We start from the raw sequence: 25,571 nt of genomic DNA, 5'->3' as shown, positions 1-25,571 counted from the left end.
GCAAACTGAATCCTGCTTTAATTGAAGCTTGTGGAGTATAAAGTCCTACAGAAACATTACAGAGAATCTTCTGGAAAACAGGAGTGACAACAACCCCTGTGGAGAGGCATATGAGAGTAATTCATAGTTCACCAAGGCCTCCCTGTGTCGAGACCCCAGGGTACCCAGAAGATCTCTTCACCATCGCAGCCCCGTGCCCCATCCTCTCCAATCTTGATTTCATTATAAGATAAAAGGGGCTATAGAATTTGAAATTATTCTGGCCTCGAGAAATTTAAAGGCATCAATGAGTAGAACATTCAAAACTTAAGTAACTGTAACAAGGTCAGCTGACCTTAACAAATTACTTAGCTAGTGAACAGGAAATGGATTGAATCATCCTGGACATAAATTTCATTAAGGCTTCAAACTATCCAGGAATAAGTAGCATGATGATACCATTTTATAATCCAAGTTTACAAAAAGTTTACTGCCCAAATCAAGTACTGTTTATGCCTGCAGACAGCTTATTTCTAAAAGATCACCGCCCACTGCAAGTAGCCATGTGTCTCTACTCTTGTTTCTTTCTCTGTGTCAAAAATACCAATTTGACTTCTTCAGGAGGAATGGACAATCCAAGATTATACAGTAAAAGCCTGAAGATGTTGAAAAGTCTAAAGGCAGGAAATACACAAAGCTGGTAGGGAAGACAAATAAAAGTTGTTTCTAATTCATTCTAAAACCCAAGACTTGCATTACCAGTCCTTTCCTCCCGAAGTCACCTAGGAATTAGTGAGGAGAACCCGGACGTAAGGTCTGTGAAGGAAAGGGAGTTGACGGACAAACTGCCCTGTGGGTGACAGTCAAGGAGAGAAGAGGTAGAGGTTTGGTGGTTATTGACTAAGTGCCTGTCCAGCCTGCCCCTCTTCTTCTCTTGGCTTGGATCAACCAATGTAGATGCGATGGAAATCATTGGCACCAAAAGCAGCATTACACTTGGGACATTTGCGCTGGCGGGTGTCATAGCGGGTCTTCACACACTCAAAGCAGAAAACATGAAAACACTTGGTAAGTACAGCATCCTTTTTACGCATGTTGCAACATGGACAGGTCAGGCGTGCCTAGAAAAAAAAGAAATCACAGTCAGAGCAACCATAAAGGTTTAGGACCCAAATGGCTCTTATATATAAGCAAAAAATCCATTAAGCACTAAGACAGTAATAGCACCGCACGCCCCCACCACACACACATAATAAAGCATTCTCTGTTACCTTCAAGTAAAGAGGTTCAGTATTTATTATCCTAATCTGTTAGTAGGCCACTGTAGGCCAAAACAAAAAAACACACACAAATCACTGAGGCAGTTTTTCTAACCTTGTAATCCTTAATCTCCTCCATCAGAATCTCATCACATTTGGGTACATTGTCTGGTTTCTTTGTGGTCTCCAGCTTCCTTCGAAGTCTAGAGATGTCCTCCTGTGGTGGGATAGCATACCCATTACACACTCCCCCAGATCTGTCATTTTTGAGAAAAATTAATTGCTCCAACCTGAACTTTCTGTTGCAGAAAGAAAGGACTTTCTGTCCTTTCATGCCTAACTATATTTTAGGAATGTAGAGAATTGCAAATGACAAGCTATTTTCTTTTTTTTCGGAACAGGCAACCACAATCATATCACCAAACTTCAGTTGCATCTAACTACTGTCAGTTCAGTTCTGCGAAACTCCAGTCTAAGTTTAGAGGGATTAAATTTTAAAAAAAGAAAAAAAGATGAAAACTTGATAGGCCACCTTATTTTAAGGCAATTAGTTTTTAGGCTGAAGATAGATTGGATCAGAATTTACAGACTTATAGATAACTATAGAAAGGCAGCATGAGGAACAGTTGGCATGCAAAAAATAGAAAAAATTGTAGAAGAATTTAAAGAAGAACTTTAAAATTCTCTAGTGTTTTTTTTTGCTGCTACTTCTTTACGATTTCACTAACTCATTCATTTAAATAAATAAATATTTATTTCATGCCCATTAGGTGGCAGGCACCACGATAGGCTTTGGGGATAGCTTTCAGTGAAGAAAACAGACTCCATCTCTTCACTCAAGGAACTTACAGTTAAATAGGAAATGACACATTGATACGACAGACCAATGACTCTTTTGTAACATAGGTCATCTTAGAGCTCAGAAAATACCTAAAAGGCAAAAAGTGAAGAAAAAACAACTGACCTGGGCCCGTTTGAAATTGAACATATCTTTTTCTTTGGTGACGCTGTTCTCCACAATCTCATCCTGAAAATCATGTAGCTTCTTCTGAGCCAACTCCAACTGTGCTTTGAGGTCATCTGCAAGCTGGGCTGCCTCCATTGCCTATGAGGGATGTATGAACAACATTATCTTATCACCACTTATTTCCAGTGAGACAAAACGTTACCACGCCCAAGGAATAAAGTGAACCTGTAATTTTATCAGTGTTAAACTTATTTGTTCCTCTGAAGACTAACTGTCACTTTAGACCACAGAGTAATCGATCATACCTTGCGTTTATTCATCTCTAAGGCTTGGGTCCTAAGACCCAGCTCCTTCTCCCCTGTGCCAATGTTGCTTTGTAACAGATGCTCCTTCTCTTCCAGTTTCCTCACTACCTGTAACTGGGCATCAACCTTAGAAAAAGAAAATCACATTTTAACACAAGCAGGAAGGAAAAACACAAAAAATTGAATAGGCTCTGTTAATCCACAGGCCCACAAAAGAGAATCTGTTAGAAAACTCGAACTATTACTGATTTTATCCATGAACCTTTCAAATTACATGCAAGACTATGGTAATTCTCTCATCCCAACGTCCAGAAGTAATCAGGTAACCACTCTTACAGCTTCTCATGCAGCCTTACAGAAATTTTTAAGATACACAGCACGTGCACACAAAGACATACACATTTTTAACACAGAAGGGATAAACAGATGAATCCCTCAATGATATATTTAAACACTCTTCCTTATTAGCAGATCCACTTTTGTTTAAACAGCTGCACTGTGCTCCTCTGTAGGGATGTGTAATTTATTTCCCGGCACCCAAATCATGTACATTAGTTTTGGGGAGTTTTTCCTATTACAAAAAATGCCACAATAATCATTTTTTTTTTACTTGTATCTTCGTGTAGAAAGCACCCTATTTCAACAGGATTCTGGAAAACTTTTTTCATTCTAGTTACCTGAGTCTTCAGAGTCAAAACCTGGTCTGCCAGCTCCTCCTTCTCTTCTTTCAGCAGCTTATGGATCTGATTGGACTTGATACGTTCTGACATGAGCTTGAAATTTGCATCATCCTTCTCCCTCAACTGCTGCATCAAACGGATATTTTGCTCCTGCATGTCTTCAAAGGCCTGGCCTGTGACGTCCATCTCAGAGAGGAGAGCTTCTTCCTCCTAAAATAAGGAAGAAGAACCTTCATTTTAATGGAATCTTCTAACTCCAAAGAAATGCACACAGGAAACTAAACTTTCCTACTGTTGTTATGGAAATAACCTAGTGACAGAGAAGACAGTTTTAAGAAGCTTAGTTTTGTCACTAGGTTAGCCCTAGGAATCTGAAGCCATTGGCATTGATTGTTGGTCTGATGCTCATTAATTGGTCCGTATTTGAGGTCAGCTGAAGCAGACTAAAATTATACACACCATAATCTAGCAAACTGATCAAGTAGGAGTTGGTTAAGAAAATTTCTATCATAAAACCTCACATTTTCTCATACTTTTCCACAATTATAATACTGACTTGAATCTACAGACTTTTCAACTCTGAAAACATCTGTTTCATAACAATCTGATAGGTGAAAAACTGAACGTAAAACTAGTTTTAATTTACATTTGTCTTATTATAAATTACAGAGCATCTTTTCATATGTTTAAGAGCCATTTGTTTTTCTATGAATTATTAATATCTTTCATCTGTTCTTCTATTGGGCTTTTGAGTTTTCTTCCCTATCATTTTTTGGGGATTTTTTAATATATATTAGAAAGATAAGCCCTTTCATGATAAGAGTTAGAAATATTTTTTCCAGGTTTCTCATTTACCCTTTTGCTTTGCTGCCGTGTAGAAGAAGTTTTGTGTGGTCTTTTTTATAAGTCAAAATTATCAATCTTATCTTTCATACTTTTTAGACTTTTACTAATAGTTAGAAAGGTCTTCTCCACTTAAAATTTAAAAAGAAATGTATCTGTTTTCTTCTGGTTCTTTTATGGATTTCTTTAACATTATATATATGTTCCATTTGGAAATTATCTTAGTGTAGAGTGTTCAAATATATCTCCAACTTTTTTCCAAAATTATTTTGTTTTTGCCCACCACATTTAATCATCTTCCTTTTTCTTGCTGATTTAAAACTATATCTTTTGCACATATTAAATACCCATGTGTACTTTGGTTTATTTATGTACCTATATGGTTTTTCCAACCATTTTTGGTATCTTTATTATCAAAAGTTAATAAAATCCATTGGGACTTAAAAATAAAGAAATATATGTTCCTTATGAGAAGGGGACAAGTCTCTATAGTTCTATGATCCAGAAACCACTACAGTTGACATACTGGTTATTTATTTGTAACCTATTTGGGGAACATGTTTTTCTTGGTTTCATGTATTTATAATCATAATGTGTATAAAATTTTATATCTTTTTATAAAATTTTATATTCATTACATCCCCTGATTGCAGATCAGCAGAGAAACGATACATCCCTCAAGAAACAGTTTTTGAATAACTGTCTATCCATTTGAAAATAGAAGTAAATTTCCTTCCTCACAAATACACAAAACAAAGTAACTGAAGGATGAGAGACTTCAGTGTAAAAACAAACATATAGGAGAAAAAAATATTAACCAAAAAAAAAAGACTGGAATGACAGGGCAAATTTCGCTGTCAATAACTTACTTATCAAGTAAAATTTACTTAAAAAGCTCATTAAATAAAGAAAGTATGCCCACCTGCTTGGCCATGGCCAGCTTCTTCTGCAGGTATTCTATCTGCTCCTCTACTGCCCGGATCTTCCTCAGGGCATCTTCGTCAGCCATTTTCTTGTTCTCTTTTTTCTCCTTATCCTCCAGATCTTTGAGTCTTTGCCTTAAATCTTCCAACTATAGGAGGAAAGAAATCACACGAAAAGAAAAACAAAAAAGCTATAATACAATTTCAAAAATCAATTAATACTGTGCACAGATGGAGGGCCCATAACACCAAAAGAACCTTTATAGGATTATGGAAGGAGACAAATGATACACTAGTGCACCACATCACAACCCTGCTTTAACATCACTCCATTCCAACGTCACACGCTTCTGCAAGTGGCATTTTTTTTTTCTCTTTTTGCGGTACGCAGGCCTCTCACTGCTGTGGCCTCTCCCTTTGCGGAGCACAGGCTCCGGACGCACAGGCTCAGCGGCCATGGCTCATGGGCCCAGCCACTCCATGGCATGTGGGATCTTCCCGGACCGGGGCACAAACCCGTGTCCCCTGCATCAGCAGGCGGACTCTCAACCACTGTGCCACCAGGGAAGCCCTGCAAGCGGCATTTTTGAGGAGCGCAAATGTACTTTTCTTTAGAATAGTCCTCACCCTTTTTTTTCCTAGGCTCCCAATTTTAAAAGAACAAGGCATTCTTCCCAAAAGTAACCAGAAAAAGAAAATCAGTATGACGATGATTTATATGGCACAAAGGGGAACAAAAAGTTTGAAAAGGTTACTCCTATTCCCCGTAATTCTGATATACCTTACCACCTAGTGGAAAATCTGGAAGTCTTTATATTAGATGGTCTTTGAAAGGGAAGAAAATGTTGCTAAGTCTTAAATGCTAACTTTAAAGAAACTACAGCCTTCAGAAGTGTGAAGGAAAATCCCACAAATGGAAGATTTTGACCAGAATGACAGGTAATGGCAGATTAGATTACCTCTCCCTTAGACTTCTTTTCAGCTGCCATTAGCTGAACCTTGTCTCTCTGTTCCTTTGGGGCAGAGCGGTACATATCTAGCAATAGTTTCATCTCCTTTTGGCTCTCCTGTGCCTTCCTATGATGAGGGTGGTAGAGGGGAATGGTGTAATGAGAAAACAAAGGGCATCAGAGAGGGGAATTTTGAATTATGCAAAATATTTTACAACAGTTCTATTTTACACTTTACATAACACATCTAAAAGACAAAACTTTTGCACAGACTATCAAGAGATTTCTGGATACACTCAGAAAGTATAGAAAAGTAAGTTTGTATAAAAGACTCATTTCTCCCGTCAGACCAAGTTCTCCAACATAGTTCTAAAATAAACACTTATGGCACTTGTTAAATAGGCAAAGTTCTGGGGTGCCACTCTTAGAAACTGAGACTCTGTAGGTCTGGGATGGAGTCCAGGAATGTATTTTAAGTAAGTCACCCAAATAATTCTGATACCACACTTGGAGGGAAAAAAAATTGCCTTAAAGAGAGCAAGAGGAAGAGAGAAAAAAAGGGAGAAAATTCTAAGTTTAAAATATACTGCTAATCCTAGATTTGACAACTGAGTGATTAACCATCGGCTAAAGGCTAAAACTTTATCTTACTAAATTTTCAAACCTCTTAACTATCCTTTTATATACCAAAGAAGTTCAAATGTTTTGAGCACAGTAGTCCCTTAAATCCAAACATCAATAAACACTCTACCATGACCAATGGGGAGCAAGAAGGAACCGGTTCTATCAGAAAAGGTACGGCTGAGCAGGATGAGAAGCGGCGATATGTGAGATTACGGCAGTGTTTCTTGACTTAAAGGTCTGTCTCAATGCCTGTAGGAGTAAACCTCCTAGAAATCTCTTAAAATGATCTGATATACACACAGACTACTTAACTGCCAGGCAAAGAGATCAATACTGTTCAAGTTATAGCGATACATATTCTACCTACTATAATTTAAATTATAATTCATGCCAACAATTTGCCCAAATCTAGTAAACAGCAGTATTTACTTCCAATAATTCTCATGAGTGTTACCTCAATCATGACATCCTTTTCCTTAATTTGGATTCATGAAGAATAAGGCTACAACAATGGGGTTTATTGAGACCTGATCACTGAACCAGAGTATACAATAGCTACGCAGGCCACTGAAGTCGTACACTTGATCAAGAATTGTACATTAATTGTACATTTAGTTACACCTGATACATTACAATTATTGAATAAGCCATGCCATCATTCAAACATTTCATGCACGATGTCCTAACCTTAGCTTTTGAGTCAGAAACAGTTACTCTAAACATTGCTCTTACTTGAGTTCAATCTTCAATTGTTTGATAATTTCTGCTTCCTTCTTCCTTCCATCATCATGTTTCCCTTTCTCTTTATCCTTAGCAGAATCTCTCTCTTTTTCTGACTCTTTTAGTTTCTGTTTCTCTCGTTCTCTCTCCTTTTCCTTCTCCCGCTCTCTTTCTCGCTCCCTCTCTTTCTCCCTCCTTTCTCGTTCTCGCTCTTCCTCATCGCGTTTGGACTTAATTTCGTTGACTTCCTCCTGAGATGCCTTCGATGCGGTGGACTGGGCAGACAAGTCCTCAGGATCTTGTTTTAGCTCTGCAGGCTCGTCCTTAGGGTCCTCAGTACTGGACTGAGACTGCAAGAGGGCACTTCCACTGCGCAGCCGTGTCTGGGAGGGCAGAGAAAGGAAAGCAGCACCCACACTTACTTAGTGGTCACTTAGTGGTGACCACACCACTCTCCTCACCCCAAGACAGCTTTGCAAACTTAACAGAAAATAATACTTATTCTCCTCCTCCTGGTTACCTTGTTCAGGTCAGACTGGGCTTCTCTCAGTTTCCGCTTATACCTTAGGACCTCCCCTTTCAGCTGGTGATTGTGATTCTGGAGGCTACTGATGAGGTGGCGCATCTCCCGGTTTATGGGGCCTTAAATACAGCAATAGCAATGTCAGAAAGAAGTGTGACAAGGGCAAAGGCACAAGGAGAGAAAGTGTAGAACACATGAGGGACCTCTGAGAAACAGGGAGAATTGACAAAAGGAAGATTCCTTCTCAGAAGATGAAAACAAAACTGGCCAATCTGAGTTAAAAAACAAGCACCCAGGCTGTAAACCAAAATGAATGACAGGATTTGAATTAAGGTTCTTTAGGACTTCTGAGCTCCATAACAAACCCTGGTGACCACGCTGTGTCTTTCAAGGAATGCATGTGTAGCAGACGAACTACAGGGTGGAGCCAGAGTAACTGTACCTGCTTGTTCATTGGCAGCAAGGGTCTGCTCAAATTCTATCCTCAGCATTTCATACTCCTTGCGGACCTGGGCCAGTGTATCTTCTAGCTGGATCACTTCGGTCCTCAGCTTCTTATGAAGACTAACCTCATCTCGCTACACACAGAAAAAGGAACCAATCAAAAATTCTTATCAAAATGTGGACATGTCATCATATTCTATTATTGTTTCCTAAATTTGATCTATAAGGATCAAGATCCTTATCTACGTATATAGATCCTTGATCTATAAGGATCTAAGGAGAAAAAGAGAAAACATCAAGAAAGGAGGGATTACTCTGAAAAGTTCCAATTCAATCAATACTTAATGAGCACCAGACAGCTACAAAACACTGATCTGAGAACTAGCAGGAGACTCAAGAAATACAGGAAATGGTTCCTAACTGAGAATATTACAATCTGGTTGGAGAACTAAAGAAGAAAACAGTATATAAACAGTAAAGTAAGATATACTCAGCTCTTTGGCAGACACACAGTAAAAGACAAACTACTATAAACATAACCTTAAAGGCAATGGAAAATACAGAAGTGAACACATGAATGAAAGTTTCTGCCTTAAAAAAATTATTTACATATGCCATTATATGATATAATGGCTTGTAAGCAGTGATACAGCTTCTATACACTATTCTCCCCAATGTACATAAGACTCCAGCCATACTAAACTATTTTTTTTACATCTGCTGTTCTCACTGCTGGGAATGCCCTTCTCCTATTTTTATCTACGAGTAAACTTGTATTTATCCTTAAGAGTCATACTGCACTTTGGCAAGTGGAATCAGGACGGCTCCACAGTCAAATCAGATGTTCTGTCTCCTTTATCACTGTACCTTTTGGATATACTCTATTGCAACACACTGCATTCTACTGGATACTGTTCTCCCCACTAGACTCTAAGATCTCTGATGGCAGGATGCCCACCATCTAGCAGAGTAAAGACCTACAGCCACTCCATAAATGTTTTCTGAATGAATAAAAGATTGAGCAGAAGAGAGTAAAATTATAAAATTTATGAGGGAGGAAGCTTATATACAGAAGACAAAGCTAGGCTGTTACCTCAATGAGCTCAACTTGGCGTTGGTGGGTACCCCTGGTGCCATGAAGTAGGGTCCGAGCCTCATCCAAGTGGGCTTTCAACTGCAGGCTCTCGTTGTACAGGACAGAGAACTGTGACTGCATGCAGCGATATTCTGGAGTCTCCTTGACCACTTCCTCCACAGCACTCCGTAATTCCACCTTAGGAGGGCCCAAAGAAAAGAAAAGTCAGAAGCAGAATCTAGGATGCTAGCCTGGAAATAAAATCTTAAACTCTCTGACGTCTTGTGCAACTGAGACAAACTTTATGAAATCTATCTACCTATTCCTCTAGTTACAATAAAATCTATCCTAACTTAAATTAGACTGTCCAAGAGGTGGTACCTGGTACCTGTATTCTTCCACCCAACGATTGTTTTAATTCATACATGTTTTACATTATGTGTCAACCTAGATCCAAGGACACTAGAAAAGCCCTATGAAATCTGTCAGATCTAGGGACAGAGAAGAGCACTACGAAATTTGTCAGGATACTTATTTTAAGAACATAGTTGAGGACCCTAGCCACTAACTTGTTCTTTTTATTGACAGTCACAGAGAAAAAAATTTTTGGTATTGTATCAAAAATACTTATGGGGCTTCCCTGGTGGCGCAGTGGTTGAGAGTCCGCCTGCCGATGCAGGGGACACAGGTTCGTGCCGCGGTCCGGGAAGATCCCACATGCCGCAGAGCGGCTGGGCCCATGAGCCATGGCCTCTGAGCCTGCGCGTCCGGAGCCTGTGCTCCGCAACGGGAGAGGCCACAACAGTGAGAGGCCCGCGTACCACAAAAAAAAAAAAAAAAAAAACAACTTATGCTTCTCCTAAGTAACTGTTTACTTTAATTACCCAAACACATCAACTGATTCAACTCAGGTTGTTTTTGTTCTTTTTTTTTTCAGTTCAAACATCTTTATTCATATATTTACCTAGAAACAAATAAAATTATAAAAGATAGGTGGTTGTGACTGAAAGAGGGGTGGGAAGACTTTCGGAATCTACTTTCTTCTCCCCAAGAACCAGGGAGAGAAAATTCTAATGGGCAGGTTTGAAAACCAACAGGATCACTGACCATGTTTCTTTCTCTGTTTTGGCAGTTAGAAGCTGCAGAAGCAACTTCTGTGGCCCACATTTGGCAGTTACTGACATGGGAGTGGCCTACGTACTGTAGCTACATGCTTCTTGCATGTATCTTGTATACAAGCCCCATTTTTAAAACCCACTTTGGATCCTCACCCTAGTTCACCCTACTCCTCATTTTTTCTCAACAATTCTTAAGTTAGTGCACTTTGATTCAGCCAATGTATTTTTGTAGGTTGCTTTAAATCCTTTTCAGAAAAGGCAGGGTACCAATATTAAGTATATATATAACTAAATAAATGGATATAGCAACAAAACTTACACTTTTCTTTTCCGTAATAAATTATGACGGTTCATAACACATATGTGAGTTATCAGCAAAAAGTTTCATTTTACTGCCCCTCAGAGTTGTGTCTCCTACCTTCAGCTTTTCATTTTGCGTAGTGACCTCCTCAAAGTCTTGCCGAAGTTTCTCCAGCTCACAGTGACGGTTCTGAGCCAACTCTTTGTTCTCCTCAAGTTCTGCGTTCATTTCCTCAAACTGGGAAAAGGAGGAAATAGCAAAATGAGAGTAAAGAAAAGGAATTTCTAAATCATTCCCATTCCTAAGCTTCCAGCTCCACTGATCGACTCTTCTAGCAAAACCCCACATTGTCACTAACACAATACCTAACACAATTCCTGACACCAGGTCAAAGAAACAAACCCTCGGGGAGTCGTGATTTTACCTTCCGGGCATTGATAGTGATTGTGCCGCCATAGAGACTGCTCCCTGCACCGTATACTTTATAACCTTTTGAATTCACCTATGGAGAAGACAAAGATTCTTTAGTGAGAGGCCCTAAAAGTTTAGTCTGATAACCAAAGTACTTTCAAAGAAGTCCATTTTTTCTTCAAGTACTACTACCCAAGTTCATCCTTTCTGAGTAGACTCCTTAAAATGATTCTAGTCTTCAAACTATGAATAAAACAGCACTTGCCCGTTCTAGGACTTCTACTAAGTGTCGATTGAGTCGCTGTTCCCTCTTTCGAATTTTGTCAATATCCCACTGCAGGTCATCAATCATGGACTCCAGGACAGATACTCGTGACTCAGCTGTCTCCACTTTACTCTGCAACTTGGCGAACTACATCCCAAACACAGGTGTTCAGAAAAATACAGCAAAAAAAAGACCAGGTTAGAAAAGGAATGCCTTATATCCCAAATCCCACAAAATTAACCCTTGCTTATGTGTCATTAAAGAAAAGGTTTAAGTAAAAGCTATTTCACCCTCTTCCCAACACATGAGTATAAAACTGAAATCACAGGTTTAACAGTTTGGGTAAGTCACAATTATGAAAACTGTACAAGTCTATAAGAACTCTCACAAAGAAAAGACTACTTAAGATTCAATAATTTTTCTACCTCTGAGAAGCACCATTTCCCTATATAGACCACAAACCCATCAGAAAATATGTTTTTTAAGAGACAAAAGATAACATCCTTGATTTTACCAGACAAATATTTTAGGAGATAAAAATTCAAATATTTATTTAGAAAAGACAGCTATCTTTACCCTCTACTTTCCCTTCCCATATTCCAACAAATGATAATCCAAAGAGAATGGAAGGAAAACTTCCATTCTCTTTTTCAAGCTGAGCCCAGGGCAATCTAGAATCAGATGCTATAAAGATACAAAAATCTAAGTTGTTCTCTGCTTATTTAGGAGATGTACACAGCTAATGCTATTTAATACTTTAATTATAAAACTGTTACATGCCCACATTAATCTACACATATCTTTTGTGTTGGTTTTAAAATATGGCCCCCAAATACTTTGACAGTCCTCCCAACAAAAGGTGAGGTCACTGTCCCCTCCTCTTAAATCTGGGTCAACTTTGGTGACCCAGTGGAAATGATGCTACATAACTTCAAGGCTATGTCTGAAAGGCCATGCAGGTTCTGCCTGATATTCTTGAAACACTCATTCTCTGGAAGAAGTCAGCTGCCATGTAAGAAGTCCAACTACCCTGAAACATCCATGTTGGAGAGGCGACACTCCAGTGGACAACTAAGATGAGCTCTTAGCTGACAGGCAGCGTCAACAGCCACCCATGAGTCGGGAGTTCCCTAGTGGTCCAGTGGTTAGGATTCAGTGCTTTTACTGCCATGGCCCAGGTTCAATCCCTGGTCAAGGAACTGAGATCCCACAAGCCATGTGCCATGGCCAAAAAAACCCCAAAAAACAAGAGAAAACAAAACAAAAAAAAACAACCAGCCATGAGAGCCGTCTTGGATATCAGCTCAGCTGAGCAGAGCAATATGTCTCTCCAACTTAGTAATGCTAAATGAGATTTGGGAAAGGGCTGGTAAAGGAAGACCTTTTCATCTTGGTAGCACCTAGCTTATGCCTTAAAACATGACAGAAAGTTATACTGATTTTTTTACTACACTCCAATTTCTTTATAAGCACCACTATACTCTAACCCCTTTGAAGGTTGATGAGAAGTATTAATAAACTTCCCAAATGATTCCCAGGCAACCAGCCCAGCATGCACCTTGGCACTGGAGTTTTTTTTTGTGTGTGTGGTACGCGGGCCTCTCACTGTTGTGGCCTCTCCCGTTGCGGAGCACAGGCTCCGGACACGCAGGCTCAGCAGCCATGGCTCACGGGCCCAGCTGCTCCGCGACATGTGGGATCTTCCTGGACCGGGGCATGAACCCCTGTCCCCTGCATCAGCAGGTGGACTCTCAACCACTGCGCCATGAGGGAAGCCCCGGCACTGGAGTTTAGGAAAGAGGACATAATGAAGAACATAGGCTTTGAAGTTGAACAGACCTACATCCAAATCACAGTTCAATCACTTTCTGGCTGTGTGCCCTCAGACCAGTCATCAGTTTCTTTGAATTTGTTTCCTTAGCAGTAAAATGAGAGTTATTTGACCATGAGAGATAATATTTGTAAAGTACTTAAGTGCTACGCACTAAGTAAATGGTTAACTATTAACTTACCAATAAGTGTAAGAGTTGGGTGGCCAAGCTAAGGTAGGTCAAATTTCAGCAGAAGGCTTATCACCACATTGTCTCAATCATTTTATACAATAAACAAACACCCAAATCTTGACATAGTTTGGTCGTGGCACTATGTGTGGCCAAGTTTGGATTGAAAACCCACATTCCTCAAGTTCATAGGTCATCATAAATGCAGTATTTCCTACTGCTCCATTCTCAGATAAATTTCTACCAACCTATTCCTCAGTAACACTGTACATGGTCTTTTATATTTGGAGTAATTTAATATTTGGGGGTTTGGTGTGTTGTTTTGCAAATCTCCATGATGGTAATTCTTCCTAAAAACTAAGATCCCAAAATGTCCACTTAAACAGAGGCAGAGTCAAGGAGAAACGTTCAATTATTTCCTTCCCTTAACCTTTACTCGGATTTTGATTTCTCAGAGGTGGTTGCTTTAACCTGCCCTGCATGCTCTTCAGTATAAAAACAGGCTTTCTAGAGTAAGATGATGTTTGAAGCACTTAGTATTCTGAGTCAATGTCTGCCACAGGCCACTGGAAACTGCCATCTCCTTTCTGGTCAAGTACCTCCTGAGACATGGTGCAATGCTTCTCCTGAAGGAGGTCTGTCAATTCTTGTAGCCTCATGTCCTCTTGTGCAAGGAAGGAATTCAGCTCCTGCACTGCTTCCTCCACTATCAGATTATCTGAGGGAGAAGAACTGTACTTTAGTTTAGTTAGCATCTATAGTGTCAGATTTTACAACTGTGTATCCCACCAAAGCATTAACGTGCTATCTCACTTTATTTTCCTGAAAATTTCAAGAAGTAGGCTGGTTTTTATTATCTTCACATGACATATTAAGAACCCAGGCTTGCGTAGAGGACTTAGTCCTTCGTTAAAGCACTTGCTTAAGGAAATTAGTCAACTTTGTGCTTCTGTAGAGGTAGACACAGAGGCAAGGTCACGTAACGCCCATCCCTTTCTATAAAATTAAAATGCCTTGAGAAAAGAAAAGGAGAGGTCCTATAACTTTATTCAGATAAGGCACAATCACCAAAAAAACCTGCATTTTAGAATTGTAGACAAGACAGAAGTATCTCTAATCAATGTCAGACTTAATAGCAATAAAATTCTATTTTCTAAGGCTGTCACAAATTCCTATTATTCACTAACACCAACGTGAAGCATCTCTCTGTTGGGAAAGAAGGGAAGGCAGGGCAGGGAGCAGTAATTTCCTTGTTCAAATGAGCACCTATAAAATCATGAAGAATAAAGACAAGAGCATAGAATTACTTATCATATTCTGGTATACTATGCCAGAGGCACTCCTGAGGCTCAAAAACCAAAGTGTGAAAAATAAAAAAATGGTCATGAAGAACCTAGGGGCAAGACGGGAATAAAGACACAGACCTACTAGAGAATGGACTTGAGGATATGGGGAGGGGGAAGGGTAAGCTTGTAAAGAGTGAGAGAGTGGCATGGACATATATACACTACCAAATGTAAAAGAGATAGCTAGTGGGAAGCAGCCGCATAGCACACGGAGATCAGCTTGGTGCTTTGTGACCACCTAGAGGGGTGGGATAGGGAGGGAGGGAGGGAGACGCAAGAGGGAAGAGATATGGGGACATATGTATATGTATAACTGATTCACTTTTTTATAAAGCAGAAACTAACACACCACTGTAAAGCAATTATACTCCAATAAAGATGTTAAAAAAACAAAACAAAAACAAACAAATAAAAAAAACCAAAGTATGCAGTGTTATTTACAAAGAAGGTAGTAAATCTACAGAACTTACCATACCAAATTAGTATGTTTAAAATCAGTCACAGACACTGTAGCTGAAATCCAAATGTTAGTAAATGAAACCACATACTCTCGGGTTATATACTGCCCCTAGAGACAGTTATCAGGAAGTAAAATTGGCACCACTCTTAGAAACAATACAGGTTGGCCATGCGGTGGCTTTTATGGTTTTCAACCAACATTACCCATCAGAATCACTTGTGGAACCTCTAAAATTAGATACCTAGGACCCATCTTATACCTACTAAATAAGAATAAACATGGGCAGGGCCAAAAAAGAGTATGCTCCGAAAACTCTCAAAATGATTCTGATTCATAACCCAAGCTAAGAACTAGGGGCTGAATTTTAGTCCTCTTAATATCTTAAAATATTGAGAATAAGGCCCAGAATACAATAAGAGCTCAATAAATATTTAGTGAATTAATAAACAAGCTCATAAATGTAATTCTTTTGAATCAAGGACCAAATAAACATGAGGAAAAAAATGAACCGCCAAAAGTTACAGTTGATGCTACAATTCATACTTTATACACCTTTTATCTCTTAGAACGTTCAGCTTATCAATGGCAATTGCCTTTTATGTTATAAATAGCAGCTTAGCAGTTTGTAACTTGTAATGAATGTTTTTATTTTTTAACTCAAATCCTACCTTAAAATGCATGCCATCAAAAAGAATAATTTTAGGGCTTCCCCAGTGGCGCAGTGGTTGAGAGTCCACCTGCCGATGCAGGAGACACGGGTTCGTGCCCCGGTCCGGGAAGATCCCACATGCCGCGGAGCGGCTGGGCCCGTGAGCCATGGCCGCTGAGCCTGCGCGTCCGGAGCCTGTGCTCCGTAACGGGAGAGGCCACAACAGTGAGAGGCCCGTGTACCACAAAAAAAAAAAAAAAAAAAAAAAAAAAAAGAATAATTTTAAAGTACTGTTTAATGTGTTACTCATTTTAGTTCCTTTTTAAATACAGCAATTCCTTTACTTGATATTCATTTATAAAATCAAGTTTCATAACGACATAGCCTCTGCATATAGCATATTATCTGGTACACCATGCATACTGTATAAATCATAATGCATATGGTATATCCGTGTGGCATATTACTAATGTTTAATAATACCTTCTAACTATTCAAGTGGAGCCAAGGGAGAAAGGAGTAACATACAGCTCAGTTTACATTAGGTGACAGGGAAGATTTATAGCCATTCATTCACCATTATGTAAGCACCCACTAGACACCAGAAACAGTGCTAGAAAATGGAGAAACAAGGAAGAGTGAGGCAAGGCACTGCACCAAGAGACACAGCTGAGCTGGGAACACACAAGTAGATGTAATATATGAACACAAAAGTCTGGGAGGACATGAATAATATTGTTTACAATGGCTGTCTTTGGAAAGTAAGATGGAAGGACTTGTGTAGTGTACTTTATGTGATTTCTGATTTGTATATCTTAAAACAAGTATCTGTTATCCAAATAATAAAATACAGAAATACACAAACACCCTATTGGAAAAGCAAAGGAAACCTTTGCCCACAAAATATTCACAGGTCTTTAATATGCCTCTTCTTTTAATTCTATTGATAATTTAGCCCAAGTATCTTAAAAAACAAAACTACAGAGTAAGAAAATTCTTATTTTCCCATCCAATGGTTCAACCTCCATCGCATTTGACATATTTCTTTCAGAAATGAAAGGTTAAACATCTTAATGACAATCAGAGAAATTAATATATTACAACTAGACCAGGATTATTATTTAAAGCATGAAATCAGGGCACTTAAGAAGATGCAACCTGGGGCTTCCCTGGTGGCGCAATGGTTGAGAGTCCGCCTACCGATGCAGGGGACATGGGTTCGTGCCCCGGTCTGGGAGGATCCCACATGCCACGGAGCGGCTGGGCCCGTGAGCCATGGCCGCTGAGCCTGCGCTCTGCAACAGGAGAGGCCACAGCAGTGAGAGGCCCGCGTACCAAAAAGAATCCACCTGCCAATGCAGGGGACGCGGGTTCAAGCCCTGTTCCGGCAAGATCCCACGTGCCACGGAGTAACTAAGCCCGTGTACCACAACAACTGAGCCTGCACTCTAGAGCCCACGCATCACAACTACTGAGCCTGCGTGCCACAACTACTAAAGCCCGTGCATCCAGAGCTTGTGCTCTGCAACAAGTGAAGCCACCGCAATGAGAAGGCCGTGTACTGCGATGAAGAGTAGCCTCCGCTCGCCACAACTAGAGAAAGCCCACGCGCAGCAACGAAGACCCAACACAGCCAAAAATAAATAAATTCAAAAAAGAAGATGCAACATAACTACACAAATACTTAACTACACTGAACAAATATAAATTTTTGCATTAAATCTAATTAGTTAACATAAAATAATACTTTTATTTCAAATAGACACTTTTCCATCCCTATAATATTTTGTTTTATCTTTTTAAACACTAAAATCTAACAATTCTAAAGCCTGAGTCAACTTTTTTTGGAAATATTAGAGATAACAGAAAAACAAAAAACAAGGACATATTAAAACTGACTCCAAGAAATTTAATTAAAAATAAATATGTAAGTCTGAAAACTACAAACTAGCATACAAAGGTGAGTTCCTATTTCTCCCCCTCTGCTTCCAGTCTCCTGGTTTTTGCCTCACCTCCACTGTTCAGCTTCCGTGATAAGAGCTCCACTTTTTCTTGCAGTTTATCATAGACAGTCACAATCTGCGACACAGCTCGGCGGGAGGACTCCACGCGCTCCTGCAGCTGAGATTCCATCTCTTCACTGGAACTGCTGGCCAAAGTAGCAAGGAAAGAGAAAGCTGGCTCTTGCCCTTCCCCTGAGGACACAGGGGGAAAAAAGAAGCCCCTAATGTTATAAAACTGGAAATATCAAAATCTATTTTTTCCCCTCAAATGGAGAGCCTCAAAGCGAAGCTCTACTTCAAACAGCCAGAAAGCATGAAGTGGCAAATCCGCCACCAACACTCACCTCTCTCTCGGTCATCTTTCCGCTCCTGATTGCTATCAGAGTCTGGTTCCGGCTCAGGCACAACAAGGGCTTTTCTTTCTGTGAGTAGGTCTCCCAAACCCTGCTCCAGATCATAACGTTTAAGGATGATACGGATGTTTTCATCAAACTGGAGGAGGGAAGGTACAGTTACGAAAATACAAAAGGAAACAACTTTGGAAATAAAGAGTCTGCTAAGGAGAACTACAATGCTCAGATAAAAACAAGCTAGCTACCTGACTCCAGTACCGGTTGACGATCAATAGTGAGGCATCATCGGTGGCCTGTCTTCGTTCCAGTTTTTCAATGTGCTCACGGAGCTCATCTTCAATGGCTTGCCGTTGATCCAGCATTTCTGCCAGTTTGCGATTTTTGGCTTGCAGTGTTCGAATGTCTAACTCCTCCTGCCCCAGGAAACCAGTCTTATTAATCTCCATAAAGAAATTAGACAAATCAGTGGTTAAACTCAACAGGGGCTAATATGTGCATTACTTAGTTCCTATGAAAAAGGATATTTATTAATAAAATCTTACAGCAAATAATGGGATAAGAAGTAGAAGCAGAAGAAATAAATAAAGGTAAAGGTCTGTGATGATGGGAGGAAAGAATGACACACACATATACACTAGAACCTTGACTTCACCCAGCTCACTGTTCTAGTCACATGTACATCCACAAAATACTGCTACTGTGAGGCTCCACCATCCAGCTAGATCACCCTCTTCCCCAATCAATCAGCTATCTCCTAACCACTGCCCGTCATTTATTCAAGACTTTGACAACCAGGTCCTTCTGTATCCCAGTCCCCGTCAACACATCTGGTGACTTCAATATACATGTGGACATGTACCTGTGTGGACAAACCATCCAATCCTCTAGTATCTACACTGTCAGCATTTTGAATTCCTTAACTCCAATGATTACTTCCTTCACTGTGCTTCAGCCAGACATTTCAAAAGCCACATCCTAGACTTTTGTCATTATCTGGAACTGTGTCACATCTGAAATCTTAAATTCCAACTTTCCATTCTCTGAATAAAACCATCTTTCCAGATAGCTCATGCTCTTATCTCAATATACCAGTCTTCATCTGGATCTCCAAAATTTTGAATTTTCTCCTTTCTCCTCTGTCTCCACTATCTTCCATACCTTGACTATACCCTATAATACATTCCTTCAAACTCCTGCCTATCAGGCTCCTCAAGTTCTCTGCCTTTAATCTTTTTATTCTACCTCTGTGAACAAACCCCAATCTGAATTAATCCACGTATTAGACTATTCCATTCCTATACCCAGTATGCTGAGACTTCTAGATAAGGTCATTTAACCAGGGAGACTGGTGCCTTTATAAAATGAATTCTAACCTGAGCAGATCTTATCATTTGTCCGGAAATGTTTCTTTCTGGATCAAGTGATCTAGCTCCTTTTCTACACTGAGGCACTCCTCTCACATCACACTAAGCAGGTGACTTGGCCTCCGTTTTAAAGAGAAAACAGAAACCATCAGATGGAAAGTTCTTCAATTTCCTATCTTCTAAACCCATCCACACAACTTACCAACTTATGCCCATATTCTTAAAACCTCAACTTGTGCTGAGGATCCCATTCTCTCCTGTTTCTGCAAAAACGTCACTCCATCAGTAATTGTGTACCCCTCTCAGTATCTTTAACCTCTCTCTAAGAAAAGCTGGTGGGGGGATGGGGGGTGGGGGGGGAGGGAGGGAGAACTTCAGACAAAGAAACAGCATGTCGAAATGATTACATTTTTACTTTACTGAGAAATTAATGAATATTTTAAAGTAAGAACCGTTTATTAGAGCACGAATTTCTCGTTTCACTTTTACTTTCCTCTCTTCCATTTGGTTAAACAGTCTCGATACACCAAAACAGTCAACAGCTTCCCAACTGTACCAGTTTATGAATACTATTAATAAACTATATGTTTAACCTCTTTTCTGAGCATCACCTTCCCCTTCTTTGCTCCACCTGAAACCTGGATAAGAACACTGTTTCCCTGCAGGCTTCTCCAGTGATGGCTGTTTCTCTCCCACATGCTTTGAAGCCCTGTGCCTGGAGGCAGGTGGGTGTCCTCCTTGCCCTCCAATGCCACTAAGCCATTATCCACTTTGCTCCCTAAAACCTCCTAGCTTTGCAGCTCATGCCATTGGTCTGGACCACCTGCCACCCTGCCTTGCTGCACTCACCTATAAATGCCCAGGTCACTTCCCCACATTTCCTGAAGATTTAGCACCTGGCTTGTCATCACTCTCTCCAATACTACTCATGTTGTACTTCTTACTGATTTCAATTCCCATATAGATGATCGTTCCTGTATCTCAGATCCTATATCCTGACCTCCTCTCCTCCAATGATCTTGTCCTTTACCTCCCTCAGTCACCAAACTCCCAGTTATTCCTATTCGTGGTCTTAGCTGTACCTGGATGTTCTCTATAAACTCAATTTCAAACAACCCATTCTCTACAGTTACCACCTGTTTTTCCAGCTCACTCTCTCTAGTTTATCAACTCCAACAATTCTTCAACTCCTCCAGGATCTATTATACAATCCATTGGTCCTATACCTTCGTCCTGTACCTATGTCTTTCACTCCTCTCACTTCCTCACTTCCTTATCAAACTTAAATTCCATGACCAGTCACACTGTTTTATAACCTTCTCCTCCCTTGCTCCCTATTTGCCTGCTGAAAACCCCGATCCTGGTAACATCCAACTCTCCACCTACATCCATGAAGCTAAATGTGACTAGAAAAAATAAAGCACCATGCTGACTGGTCTCACTTTAAACTCATGCTCACAGACTCAGGTAGGTCCTCAGTGCTGCCCAGCAGCCCTACTCCCTCTCTCTAGTCCGTTCTCTCTTCAAGGTGACTACTTCCTACCTTCTCCTGTCTCTTCGCACCTCCAAAACTTCCTCCCCCATCCTCACTCTCAGATGAGTCTTGCTTCTGATTTCACTGAAAAAAAACAGAAGCAATCAGAAGAGCATGTCCACCTCCATCTCCCACAACCCTCACTACTGCCCTGCTTACATCTGAACCCACATCCCTTGCCCTCCTTCTTGTCGATAAACCATCCCTCTCCTAGTTAAGGCCCATTCTCCCACTTGTGCATCGTATTACATTCTTTCTTCTATTCAAGGACATCACACCAGTAACTGTCTTCTTTTTCTGCTACATCATCAACTTTACCCTCTCTAGCAAATCATTTCATCAATAAATAAAAATGCTGTAATATCTCCTACTTTAAAAAACAAATTAAGAAAACCTCCCCTCAACCCCACATTTCCCTCTGGCTAAGGCCCCATTTTCTTGGTTCTACTTTACATCAATACTCCTCCAAAGCAACATCTCTGCCCTCTTTTCCCTCCTCTCTTATTCTCTTAAGTTCACTGCAGTCAGGCTGCCATTGCCACCACTCCACCAACACGGTTTTTGTCAAGCCTCCAGTGAAATTTCTAAGGCTAAATCTAAGTCTCAGTCCTCCCCTTGCTCAACCCATCAGGAGCACCTGATCAACCTCTTCCTGAAACACTTTCTTCTTTTGACTTCCGGGACCCCACTCTCTCTTATTCTCCTCCTACTTCAATGGTCCCTCTTCAATTAGTCTCTTCTCATCTCCTTGACGTGAAGGGTTGCAGTGCTCCAGGGCCCTGTTCTCAGACTTCTTTATCTATGCTCATTCCTTATGGGAGAGCCTATAGTCTCATGGATTTAAATACCATTTAAAAAAATAATGATTATCAAATGTACAGCTTTAGCCCAGATCTCTCCACAGACTGCAGATCACCTCATCCAACTACCTATCCACTCATAGGTCTAATAAATACCTCAAACTTATATGTCCAGTTTCAAACTCATGATTCATCCCCCACAGCTCCCAGAAATCTGCTCCTCTCATACCCTTCCCTAGCTCAGTTAGTGAAAACTGCATACTTCCAAAATCCTGGGGTCATCGTGCCTCCTTTCTCTCATATACTTCACCCAATCCACAAGCAAATCTTGTCGACACTACCTCCACAGTGGCCCAAGCCACTGTGATCCCTCAAGATTACGGCAACAGCCTCCTACACGTAGCAGACACTTTTGCGCCCCATGCCACGATCTGTCAGCCTTCCAGACTTCAGCACACCTCTGGTGGACAGCTCCAGTCACCCTACCAGTGTCCCACTTCAAGCATACCTTGCAGTCTCAAAGTTTTTTGCTCCACAATCTCAGTTTGTTTACTACAGCAACCTCAAAGTGCAAAGGAGGAGTTATTGCCTTCAAGGGCAACCTTCAACCAACTGGGGCAGGGATCAGTGGATACATGCACCAGCTTCCCACCCTTAGAGAGGGAGAGTGGGAGGGAGGAGAGGGAGAAGGAATGAGGAAACAATTTTGCTAACTGAACTCCTGCTTACAAGCCTTGCTCCCCTACAGTCTATTCTCCAAACCTAAGTCAGAGCATGTTACTCCCCTGCTTAAAACCTTCCAGTAGCTCCTCATGGCCTTCTGGATAAAGTCCAAAATGGGACGTGTGTTCAGTGCTTCCCTTAGCACATGTGGTTATCCCTGTGAAGAGCACGTTTCCCACTCTATTATGACAGTCTGTTCCCTTCTCAGTGCCAACCTACAAGCTGAAGTCCAGGGGCTGTCCTTAGGGTAAAGCACAGTGTCTGGCAAATAACAGATTCTCAGCAAATATTTATTATTGAATGAATAAATGTCCTTGGGATGCATGACATGAGACAGTGCCAAGACAAAAATCACCTCCTGGCAACAGGAGGCTGATGAACCCCAGACAACTTCAGAAATGATACTTATCAACAATTTACTCTGAATGTTCCTATTATTCTCTCTGATCCTCAATTTCAAAGAGTAGATGTGGTTTTGTAGGCTATACAAATGTGAAGTATTTTTACACCATATCACCATGGCTGAGCTCCAAAATACAGACTCCTGACCTATTATAGTGAGCTTCTGATGTCTAATGGACATATAACATTACTATAAGCTGTTGGTGTATAACAGTCTAATAAAACTGCAAACTCCATAACAGCAAGGACAATATCTATTTTATTCACCATTATAGCCACAATGTCTAGCCCAATAAAAACTATTAATAGTACATTACCATGTTAAAGGTAATATTCCTTAGCAGGAACTCTTTCATTTCATCCTCTCAAAAACCCAGTGAATAAGAAGACACTCTCTCGGTGATTTTGCTACATTGCTTCTTAGTACCTGGCACCTAAGTTTTCAATGAATGAAAAATCAGTGTATAACTCCCTCACTAAATACCTATAATGCTAAATACCTCAATGCTGTATCAGGGACCAGAATCTTCAGAGAATATAAACATACCTTTAAAAATAAAGATCAAATGTCAATATATTTCTTCTTCAGAAATGAGCAATGCATCATTTCATCTACTTCTGGCTGTTTTATTTCCCTCTTCTTTTCAAATCAATTTCCCTTACTCCAGAAGGCTTCCGTAAATTATTACTTTCAGGCGGCCACGGACAGAAGAAAAACACACTCTCACAGCATTGTTTCCACATACCGTTGAAGAGACACTCCCGAGCTTAATTGTTTCCACCGTGGTCCCTGAGTCTTCAACAGCTGTCTTCTTCTCCGGAGGCACAGATGTGCCAGCCTCTCCAGCTGCTCTTTTATTTCCAATTCCTGACATCTTGGCACAAGATGATAGCTGTTTTCCTGGAGAGAAAAAAAAGACAGAAACTTAGGTAAGTTTTGCAAAGAGAACTAAAGAGGGTCCACCTGTGATGTAAAAACTAGCAGTTTTTCTGGCCAGTCCTTTAACCTGGATCCATCAATTCCACACTCAGCAACATGATCCTTAAGTTTCTCTTGGAAAGAGAAAAATTGTGGAGTAAGAGTCACAGCTGAATTTACGGAACTACAAATTTCTAAATAGGATGCTGCTAAGAAATAAGCCAATGGGCAAAGGGTGAAGAGACCAAGAAAAATTTCAGGAATCTCATTTCCTGAAATGTCAACATCTGAAAAGTTCAGTTTGATTAGAAAAGAAGTTAATTCTATAGTGTTGGGAGAATCAGAGAGCTGAAAGAGACCTGGGAGATGTCTACTAAATTATTAATACTGGACAAGTCATTTATCATCTCTGAGCCTCAAGTTCCTAAACCAGAAATAACAACAATATAAGCTTCCTATGCTCCTTATAAGGAATAAGTAAGTACAGAAAGAATTCTGCATAATGCCTAGCATGAAGTATGCACTCAGAAATGCTAGCTCTCCTTTATATATTTGCAGTTTCTTCTCTATTTCCAAACGCTCTCCCCACGAATTTGTGCAACCCTGTGGAAGCTAGACCTGGGTGTGAATCCCAGTTCTAACTTTTAGGGAGCCATGCTGCCTTGGAAGAGTGAGTTCTCTATATGCACAATGCAAGAGAACAGATATTGTCTGCCTTGCTTGCCTCCCAAGGTTTCGGAGCTCATAGGAGGCGGAATAGATGCTAAAGCACTTTACTACTTCCATCAGAATTACTCTGCTTCCAATTCAAGCTCCAGGAGACGGGTATCGGTGGCAGCAACCTGAGTGGGACCTCGCCTGGAGAGAGAGGAGCAGGACAAGGGCCTCAATCCTACTCGAGAGGGGCCAAGGACCCCAGCCTTCGGATGGGCCAACTGCAGGCCCCGGAGAGGGAGGCCTGGGAGCGGGAGAGGGCGGAGATCCCGTTGCCTGCAGAGTCCCTCCCACCGTTGTCAGAGATCTAACCTGAGTTCTTCCAACTTGCGCCGCCCGGGAGCAGAACTCTGGGCAGTTATTCACCAAGGTCCGCGTAGCACTCCCACCTCTCACCCCTTACCCGCAAGCGAAGACCAAGTGAGACTTCCGGGAGGCGGGGCCAGGGAGAGGAAGAAGGGAAAGGAAAGAGGAAGTCGCTTCAACCTGGCACAGTGGACCACAAGACCCAACCGGGCGGAAGTGACGCACTTCCAGGGCGCCCCGGCACAGAAGTAAGCGCCGTCTCTTTAGCAACGCTTGGGGACCCGGCGGCAGCTCAGATCCCCAGGTGTCCCGAGGCCTCGCTGACGCCGGAGAGGGTGCCCCTGCTTTTTTCCGTTTGTTGGCCATTGCTAGTAAGACCTGCTTTTTCTACTGAGACGAAGTGCCTGTTTACTTAAAGTGCCTATTTTTTTGTTGCCTATTATTGGTTCTACCGAGACTCAATGGGTTCTCCTTAGATTGCCGATTGGCTGATGGCCCCGTCAATCTCCAGGGGAAAGAACGAGTTTTCAGACACCTGGGGAAAGTATTACTTCTAGCCCCTTGCTGAAATGAAGGGTTCTGGAGAAAAACCAAGAGATTAGGTAGGTCTC

At 40.9% G+C, this 25,571-nt stretch overlaps 1 protein-coding gene across 2 annotated transcripts; it reads right to left on the bottom strand.

The window, feature by feature from the left end:
• On the bottom strand, positions 1-25,072 carry RNF20 (ring finger protein 20). 2 transcript variants are annotated; one of them, XM_065879665.1, is made up of 20 exons: positions 25,021-25,072; positions 23,768-23,922; positions 18,444-18,611; positions 18,190-18,337; positions 17,855-18,037; positions 13,987-14,105; positions 11,388-11,534; positions 11,136-11,213; positions 10,829-10,948; positions 9,311-9,490; positions 8,216-8,351; positions 7,771-7,892; positions 7,263-7,633; positions 5,916-6,033; positions 4,956-5,105; positions 3,188-3,400; positions 2,511-2,636; positions 2,203-2,343; positions 1,354-1,455; positions 1-1,100 (listed from the first exon to the last, which is right to left on the bottom strand). In XM_065879665.1, exons 2-20 carry the CDS (start codon positions 23,894-23,896, stop codon positions 924-926), a joined length of 2,928 nt encoding a protein of 975 aa, XP_065735737.1. In that variant the 5' UTR covers positions 23,897-23,922; positions 25,021-25,072; the 3' UTR covers positions 1-923. The 2 variants fall into 2 exon arrangements, with proteins under 2 accessions (XP_065735737.1, XP_065735738.1); XM_065879666.1 differs by having other exon boundaries at positions 24,967-25,025.
• Positions 25,073-25,571: the final 499 nt, after the last annotated feature.

The sequence above is a fragment of the Phocoena phocoena genome, chromosome 6 (genome assembly GCF_963924675.1).
Source record: "Phocoena phocoena chromosome 6, mPhoPho1.1, whole genome shotgun sequence".
NCBI lineage: Eukaryota > Metazoa > Chordata > Mammalia > Artiodactyla > Phocoenidae > Phocoena > Phocoena phocoena.
The sequence above is the reverse complement of the archived record's forward strand: the minus strand, read 5'-3'. Positions and strand labels throughout refer to the sequence as shown.